This window comes from Cnephaeus nilssonii, assembly GCF_951640355.1.
Source record: "Cnephaeus nilssonii genome assembly, chromosome: 13".
Taxonomy (NCBI): Eukaryota; Metazoa; Chordata; class Mammalia; order Chiroptera; family Vespertilionidae; genus Cnephaeus; species Cnephaeus nilssonii.
Genome location: NC_137084.1, coordinates 33,657,898 through 33,667,489, shown reverse-complemented (window position 1 = coordinate 33,667,489; position 9,592 = coordinate 33,657,898). Strand labels below are relative to the sequence as shown.

Below are 9,592 nucleotides of genomic sequence, written 5' to 3'. Positions count from 1 at the left end.
TGCAGATCGGGCCTAAACTGGCAGTCAGACATCCCTCTCACAATCCGGGAATGCTGGCTCCTAACGGCTCGCCTTGCCTGCCTGATAGCCCCTAACCACTCTGCCTGCCTGCCTGATTGCTCCTAACCGCTTGCCTGGCTGCCTGATTTCACCCCTAAAACTCAAGCTTCTTCTTTTTTTATTTTTAATATTTATATTTCTTCTTTATTTTTTATTTTAAAATTCAAACTTCTTGAGAACATGAGGTGTTTTAACATTATTCCATATACCTTACAGATTGCTAAGCATGGTAAACACAGCAAATACTTAATACTTATGGGCTTCTATACAAACACTTTCCAACCAGGAATGTTTTAATAGGCAGTCTCCAAAAACTTGAACTGGAAAACCTAAAAGTAGAGTGCTCAGATTTCAGGCATCAGGTGCTATTAGCAGGATTTCTATTCCAATTAAACTCTAATTCTTAGCTCTCAACAGTCTGGACAAACTGCCCTTCACTGTCTCCAAAGTGTCTTATTCGTCACTATCCCATTCCCCCCGCCCCCCTTTTTTTTGAGTTCAATGTTTTATATCCACATCAGTATCAACGTACCATACAGAACCCACCTGCCAGCCTAGCTGGGCAGGCAGGAGGAGGGTCCATGGCAGCACAGAAAATGGGGGTTCTTGTCCCAAAAGAGGAGAAAATGGGTTTACAGACAAGGAAAAAAAAAATCAGAACCCAACATAATCAAGGAGAAGCCTTAAAACTGCATCAAGCGGAGGTCCTGTGGGCAGCGGTGCATCTCGGCTGGCCCAGCAGGACCTGCAGCAGCCTCGGTTCCGGGAAGCCTGGGGTCAGATAGGGCCCAGCTTTTGAAGTTATTTTTAATATTTGCTTTTGGGGGAGGAGGGCTTCTGGGCAGCAGTTCCATGTGGGGGTAACTGATACAGGTTTCACTTCAGGGTTTGGAGGGGAAGTTGGGTCTGTGGGGCAGGACCCGTGACCTGCCTGGCCCCAAATGTGACAGCTGAGGTTTTTGGAAGTGACCTAGTGAAGTTACTTCCTGCCCTGACCCCAGGTCTATGGCTTAAAAATCAGGGCACCAGGCTGGGGCTAAGCACCCCAGGGGCCTTTGTAAACGTGGCAGGTACAGGCAGGGGGAGCTTGGGGGAACTGTAGGAACTGGTGGGGGCAGCCAGAGCCAGGGGAGGGCAGTGCCCTTGGGGAAAGGGGGCATGGGATGGAGGAGGTATGCTCCTCTAACAGAGACTTAGAGGTACAGAGACTAAGAGAGACAGAGAGGACAGAAATGGGGATAGAAAGAGTGACGGGAAGAGAAAGACTCAGAGAAAGCAAGAGAGAGACTGAGACAGAGAAAGATTCACAAAGAAGAGAGACAGACAGAAAGATGGAGTCCTGCTCTGTATGAGTTGGCGGGCTGTGGGGGTCACCTGGGGCCCGGGGCTCGCACGGGATGTGCCAGTGTGACGGTAAGTGCATCACTGTGTTGCTCGAGGGAGGTGTGCTGGTCATGCAGCACCAGCTCCTTCAGAGACCCGCACAGGTTGTAGGGCTCCGCAAAACCCAAGCCAGTGGCCGTGCGGTAGATGACACAGTGCTTGGTATCGCCGTCCACCACCACAGAGCAGGCATAGCAGCTCTGCTGGCTGCTCTCACGGGTGAGGAAGGTACCATCCCGCTTGCCGTTCAGCATTTCCTCAGCCTGTGTGCGGTGATCTTGCCCACATACCAGGTTCGTTCCTCATGGTGGGGGAGGTCATCCGCATCCTCCATCAGTGCATACCGGTCTTCAGTCTCCTTTTTGATTCCCAACCACTCGTTGATTTTCTTCTGCCAGGCGCCTTTCTGGGTGAGCCATACCAGGTACTGGTCTCGGATCTTGCGCAGCTGCATGAGGTCTGGCTTCAGGCTGTTCATGCGCTTATCGACCTCCCAGTTGTCCCAGGCCGGTGTCCGCAGCTCCTGTTCCAGCTTCGAGCAGCTCTCGTGGATCTTGGCGATGTGAGACGTGAGCCGTTCTGAGTTCAACAGGATCCTCTGCATCTCTTTTTCATTGCCTTCACGCAGGAAGCGCCGCAGATACTCCTTGCGGCACTTCTCTTGAGTCTGGCCCTGCTCTTGGAAGATCTTGATGGTTTCATTGAAGGCTTCGATGGCGGTGCGCTGCATCTGCAGTTCCTGGGAGGTGCGTGTGTACTCCTCATAGAGCTGGTCGTACTCGGGGCTCTTGTCCTCCGCTTCAAACCAAGGTAACAAATGAAACCTTTAATTCTGATCTTCCTCGCTGCAAGGGAACAGCAAACCTCAATAGAAATAATTTCCCGCCAGAAGTTACGTCCAAATACTGTGAGACTGAGGACTATAGGGCAGTGGTTGGCAAACGGTGGCTCACGAGCCACATGCGGCTCTTTGGCCCCTTGAGTGTGGCTCTTCCACAAAATACCACGGCCTGGGCGAGTCTATTTTGAAGAAGTGGCGTTAGAAGAAGTTTAAGTTTAAAAAATTTGGCTCACAAAAGAAATTTCAATCGTTGTACTGTTGATATTTGGCTTTGTTCACTAATGAGTTTGCCGACCACTGCTATAGGGCTGACTATGTACACGCGCAATAACAGGCTCCCCTTCTAGGCGTAGGCGCCCAGGCGTCCTCCACAATCCCACAATCCTCTGGTTGCATACTTCCGGTGTTTCTAGCTCCTCCTTAAGTGGTTCCTTCAGTCGTGTTGCAAGTCCAGGGCCTCTAGTTGGAGAGGATTTTTCTGTTCTTTGACGTTGATAGCTGTTTACTATTTGGAATCAGTGAAGTTTCGGGAGGACTGCCGCTGCCATGAACATGTGGGTCCCAAGCGCACTCATGAAACGCCACCCATTCAGTCCACACCTGGCTCCGTCCTGGTTCGCAATGAGAAAGGTACTGTGCTGAGCCGTTTTCCAATGGGGTCTTCCTCTTCTTTCCCCAGCACACTCCAAACCTACTCCGGGCGACCACCCCAACCCCGCAGACCCTTAAGACCTTCCCTCTATTTCTTCGACTCAAACTTGCACTCTATTGGGTTGCCTAGGGGTGCCCCTAACCACTCCCTGGGGGGCGGGGCCAGCCTGGGTGAGGGGCCGTGGTGTTCTGGTCTCTGGTTGTTCTGGTAGCTGGATATATATATATATATATATATATATATATATATATATATATATATTGTTTATGCAACTAGAATGTAAGCTCCTCTGAGGTGAAGATTTCCATGTTGTTTGTTGACTTATGGCTGGAAGAGTTTTTCACATAAAAGGTACTCAATAAATACTTATTGAGAGAAAGTATGAATTCATATATCTTCTTACTATCATGTAGCTCTAGAAACTTGATTTTAATAATTCCTTCCTCCTCTGTCTTTCCCAGAATTCAGTCCAAGTTAGCAAATACTTATTGAGCAACCATACTGTACCAAGCCTCAGCCTGAGTTCTGAGAGCTCAGGGGCAAAATAGAAACCTTGACTTCCCTCAAGGAGCCTCTAATCTAAGAGGCGATGAACACACATACATTCATAACCATAACGTGCATGACACGTGGTATTTCAGGGGCATGTATAAAACAGAGGGGCCATTTGTACTAGGGCTTCAAAGATGTGCAGAGTTCACCAGAAGAAAAGGACGTCATGGACAGCCAGAGGGTGGTGTGGAAGGGGGTAGAAGTAAGTCAACAAAATGATGCTATGAACTTAATTTTGTGGGGTATTTAAATGAAGTTACTTATAGCACATTGGCTTATGCCCCTTGGAAATATGTCCATTGATATTTTGATGCTTTCCATGATGCTGTAATTAGCTTGCTAATTAAATATTTCAAAGGCTGTTCTCTGTTCTTCCTCCTTACCTTCTGCCTAGAAAACTTTTCCCGTAATTTAGACCTCCGGCTCCTGGTTGGTAATAGGTTTCTTGGACTTGAACTGCAAGGCATGTGCTTTATCTCATATTTTGATTGCCAGTGCAATTTTCCACTTATTTTATAGAAACAGAAGTTTTATTGAAACAAGTGATGTGAACACAACGCGTCTCTATGGGTCAGTACTTGTGTCAGCTTTTTAAAAACAAAATCACCTCTTATACTCCAAGTACCTTCTCCTTTTGCCACACTTACCCGGCATTCTAACTTCACTGCATCAAAACCCTGAAGGTCTTTCCTTTTTCTGAACTGGGTGTAACTATTCACCAGGTGTGCTTAGACCTATACACTGGAATGCGTGGGTTTGCCTTTCTATGGTTTCCTGGGTTGTTTTTTCCTACATGGCAGGAATGAAAAATTAAACTGTGTCGAATTGGGATGGTTCTGGAAGTAGGAGGAACCCTGTGACTTTCCAATCGCTCAAACTCCCAGTCTAAAAGGGAGTGATTATCCCCTGGGCTCCTTGGCTTGATGATGCCCATGATAACTGTATCAATTATCCCCATGGACTCTGACACAGTGAAGCAGAGTGAAGCATGCTCCCAAGAGGCATATTAAATATCCTAAATATGACTCAAACTGGTATAAGAACAGTACTCCTTTGGAACAACTTGAGTTCCTAAATTGGCATCTTCTAAAAAGCCTCCTGTAGGAACTCAGACTTATGCTGAGTGTAGCCTTTTAACAAAAAAACACACCTTACATACAGAATTGGAAATAAATTTGTTTCTTTTTCAGCCATAATGAGCAAATATTTACTAAGCGCCTCATTATAAGAACATTCTACTAGGTGTTGGAGGTACAGAATGAATAAGATATGGCCCTTTTTATAAAGGGTGTTCAGTTCATAAGTCAGGTAGCTACAGATTCACAAACAATGTATAGTTCTGTACATTATATATATATATATATATATATATATATATATATATATATATATAGTTGCATTATAAATATAAAGAAAACCACATGGGCATAGATGAATGTACAAGCCTTAAAAACAAACTCCTTTTTTTTTCCTTCTCATTAAAACAGGAAATTCATTTTATATACGGAAACTTCTGAGAAAACATCTGAGCAAACCATACTTTTGTTCCTTTGTGGTGTAAATATAAAGGATATTTTAACCCCATGTTCCATTAAGAGATATTTGAAAGCAGGACATAGAAGGTAAATATAAACAAAAAAAGGACTCCTAAGCACTGGGGAAAATCTCATCCTAGCTATAATTAACACAGAAATGATTATTTTCCCTCCACAATCCAATCAACACTGAAGCCAATAGTAATAGTACTATGGGAGGAAAAGACATTTTATAGTAAATGTTTTTATATAGTCTAGTCACATAGTATACATAGATGAGTAAAATAGCCAAGAGGTACCTCAAAAGCTAGAATTCAACGATGCAGTTAGTGGCAACTTTATTCTTTGACAGCTAAACTTTTAAAAATATATATTTTTATTGATTCCAGAGAGAGGAAGGGAGAGGGAGAGAGAGAGAGAAACATCAATGATGAGAGAGAATCATTGATTGGCTCCCCCCTGCACACCCCTTCCTGGGGATTGAGCCTGCAACCTGGGCATGCTCAGGCACCAAGCCACACTGGCTTGACTGAAAAATAAACTGTAAGTAATGAGAGGAAAAGAAAAGAGGAGCAAGAGAGAGAGAGAGAGAATTGACTCTGATACTGGGTGTGACTGGAGTCATGTAAACAGGTATAGATCAGCATGGGGTCAGGGAACATGACAGAGGCAGGAATGGCAAAGGGATCTGAACATACCCCAGAAAAGATCAGATTTCCCAGACTCTATGACACCTTGAATTATAAAACGCCATTAATTTACACACAATTCAGGGAAAACAAACACTACATTTTAAAATTTCTACAAACACTACACGTTTTTAATTTCTACTCATCATTGTATAATTATATATTACTTTCTTTTTTTATAGTAATAACATCTAGTCTTGAGTCTAAGCTTTTTTAGAATGTTGAGTTCAATTTTCTTCCTGAATTATTGTTGGTCAATTGCAGTTATGCTTATCATCACATGATAAATTGATTTTTCACAAATCATGCTTTTGACTTCTGGGACCTCTTTATTTCTTTTAAGACTGGCAATATCATTTGAGTCATATAAAAACCCTTGCATGCATTTCTTATTTGGCTACTGTAGACTTTTTCCCCACAGAATGACTAGAAATTAAATTGGTTTTATTAAGTAAAGAGGATTAAATGAGGTGCACCAAAAAGCTCTTTCTTATATCCAAGATGTATAGCTTAAATAAGTGCTCTCACAGCTGAGCAGTAGCTGAAAACCCCTTTTGGTGTGTGTGTGGGACACCACCCAAAATGACAAACAAGATCTTGACATCTGATTTCTATGAACCACTTTACTGTGCCCTTCCTTCCAGAGTAGAAGTGAACCACTGTGCACCTACTGTGTGCCAGGCATTGGGCTGATACCTTCTAAGCACCATTTCATTTATGTTTTACAATGACCCTGAAAGGTATTATTACATTCTTTCTATAGCTGAAGACATGGAAGGTCAAGAAGTTATGTAATTTGCCCTCACCAGTTTGGCTAAGTGGTTAGAGTATCGGCCCTTGGACTGAAAGGTCTCGAGTTTAATTCCCATCAAGGGCTTGTACCTGGCTGCAGGCTGGATCCCCAGCCCTGGTCAGGGTGCGGACAGGAGGCAACTAATTAATGTGTCTTTCTCACATTGATGTTTCTCTCTCTCTGTCTCTCCCTCAACCTTCCACTCTCTCTGAAAATCAATGGAAAAAATATCCTCGGATAAGGATTAACAGACAAACAAAAAAATAAGTTATATAATTTGTTTGAAGTCACATAGACAGCAAGATTCCAAGCACAGACTTGCCTGCTTCAGAAATCCATGAGAGCAAAGAGGAAATCTTCAGTTGTGGTTGTCTATCTCTGCAATTCAATGAAGAATGAATGGGTCCTTGGAAGTCTCCAAATAAGAATTCCATCACTGACAATCATTCTATACTTTGCTGCCCCTTTATCCTAATCTGTCTTGATCAGGATGCTGCACCTAGTGTCCTGACACAGGAACCCTCAGACCCAGTGCCTCTTTCTACACCTCTCTTTGACCTCAGGAGTGAATTTTCCATCCTTAGGGCCCTTAAAGTCGATCGCACGATTTGACCAATCATTTGTCATTTCTTTCTTCTTTACAACCACATACACTGAGTGGCCAGATTATTATGACCACCTGACGTTTGTAGGCAAATTAGCCGTACACTACATCGTATGGGATATGGAAGCCGAAGGCCTGTTCGAACACCTTTGCTGTCTGCAGTTACCAAGATAAAACACTTCCAATTCGCACAGAAACACAAGGATTGGATAGTCGAGCATTGGAAAAAAGTCATGTGGTCTGATGAATCATGTATTCAGTTGCATCATGCAGACAGCAAAGGTGCATGCATGAATACAACCCTTCAAGCTGATGGGGGCAGTGTTATGGTTTGGGGCATGTTTTCCTGGCATGATTTGGGCTCTTTAATTCATGTGGAACAAGGTCTGAATAGCACAACATACCTAAGTATCGTTGCTGATCAAGTTCATCCTATCATGTTGATGGCGTATCCCAATGGAGATGGCTTCTTCCAACAAGACAATGCGCCATGCCATGGTGCTCGTATTGTGCAGGAGTGGTTTCAAAAATATGAGGGAGACTTTACTTGCTTAGGTGGCCCCCACAATCACCAGATCTCAATCCAATTGAGCATTTGTGGACGAAGTTAAAAGAGCCATCAGGCAGCTGGCTCCACAACCATCAAATCTCACAGAACTGGACAGTGCTATTCATCCAGTATGGTAGATTCCTCGCATCACCTTTCAACATCTCGTGGAGTCAATGCCAAGAAGAATCACTGCAGTATTAAAGGCAAAAGGTGGCCCAATGAAGAACTGATGGGGTGGTCATAATAATCTGGCCACTCAGTGTACACTTTGGTCCTCTTTTATATTCTTTCTTATATTACCCAATTGTCTTATTTCTCCCCATAGTTTATAGGGGGCCATAAGAGAAGCATTCCATGACATCAGTGTCCATGGTTTTATAGACCCTTTAAAGAGCACTTGTCAGAAGTACCAACAACATGACGGGTCTTTCTTCCCAGACACAGCAACATTTAAGTCACATGAGCCTCTGGCTGCCAAGTCCAGCCACACATTTTTCCAGAGCTGCTATGGCTTATTAATCGGTATACTTCCAGCCCACTGCTACTCCAGTCAACACACAGAACAATGGTCCATTCAAAACAATTTTAGGAAATGTTTCAGTGTGACAATAACAAAATAAGATATGCATATTATCTATCTATATTTGTAACATTTTATTTTTAATATATATTTATTGATTTCAGAGAGGAAGGGAGGGGGGGAGAGAGATAAAAACATCAATGATGAGAGAGAATCATTGATCAGCTGCCTCCTACACATCCCCACTGGGGATTGAGCCTGCAACCACATCTGGGGCATGTCCCCTGACCAGAAATTGAACCATGACGCCTGTTTCATAGATTGATCCTCAGCCACTGAGCCACACCAGACTGGCTGTAACTTATATTTTCTAACACCAAACTGGTGTTTAACCCTGCCTCTCCGAACATGTTTGTTTTAGAATTACATAGAAAGAAAGGGAAAGGATCTTTTCTACTTAAATTTATGCTAATCGAAGGAGAAGCAGTAATAAGCTTCAAACCAAAATAGAATGCAAATGATGACTCCAGACCTTAGATAAGGAAATGCTGTCTCAGAGCTGGCTTTTAGCTAAATGAATGTAAGGGTGGAGAGGAAGGCTTAAAGCCTCTGTGAGCTGGGTTGCTCAGTTAGAATGAAATCTGCTTAGAATCCCAGCACTTCCCACATTGCCACCTCAACTATTGCTACCTTGAAGTAGCAGATCATCAAAGCCATGTCTTTGCTGTTCACCTTCCCTCTTCTATGTTATGTTGATCCATCTTTTATCACTTTCTCGAATCACCACTCAGTCCTGATGCTCCAATATGTCAAAGCCAAGTTTATCAAGAAATCATTATACAACCACCATTGATATTATGACCCATGTTAGTAGTTGTTTCTTAGGAAGTGTTGAGGCCAAAGAAATGAGTATGATGTATCACCTCGAAGTTTAGGAACCTCTCCAAATGTATGAGTCGTGCAGTAAAGCAGCCTGTTTGAATTGTTTTAATACTTACATATTTATTTTGACAGAATTATTTTGAGCAGATTTATTTTGGCAGAATACCACCCTTATGGCTCTAGCCCTTCTCACAGTCTCGATTTTCTGGGAAGACTTACTCAGATCTCACCCAACTATTCTACTCTAAGAAATTCTATTTTAAGCAATACTGGTTTATAACAAAAATATAGTCAGGATACGGACTTTGACAGTCTCTGCCAAGTTCAGTAATCTCATTAAGCCTTATTAGTGTCTGAGAATGTGGCACTGTATAATTTCCATTTAAAATGAAAACTCCCAATGTATTTTAGGTAAGAGTAGGTGGCTTTCTGTTTTGTGCAATAGTTCCTTATGGAAATCTATTTGTAGGTGGACCATTGTTTGCCACATTTTATTTAAACAGAGTTTTGTTTGGGGAACTGCCTTTCAAT

At 43.0% G+C, this 9,592-nt stretch overlaps 1 protein-coding gene across 1 annotated transcript; it reads right to left on the bottom strand.

The window, feature by feature from the left end:
* Positions 1-1,430: 1,430 nt before the first annotated feature.
* On the bottom strand, positions 1,431-4,142 carry LOC307109398 (phosphatidylinositol 3-kinase regulatory subunit beta-like; the record flags this gene model as incomplete). The annotated part of the gene is given in 3 exon segments (XM_079788069.1): positions 1,431-1,717; positions 1,720-2,241; positions 4,136-4,142. Coding segments are annotated over 3 exon segments (816 nt in total).
* Between the last annotated feature and the right edge of the window lie 5,450 nt (positions 4,143-9,592).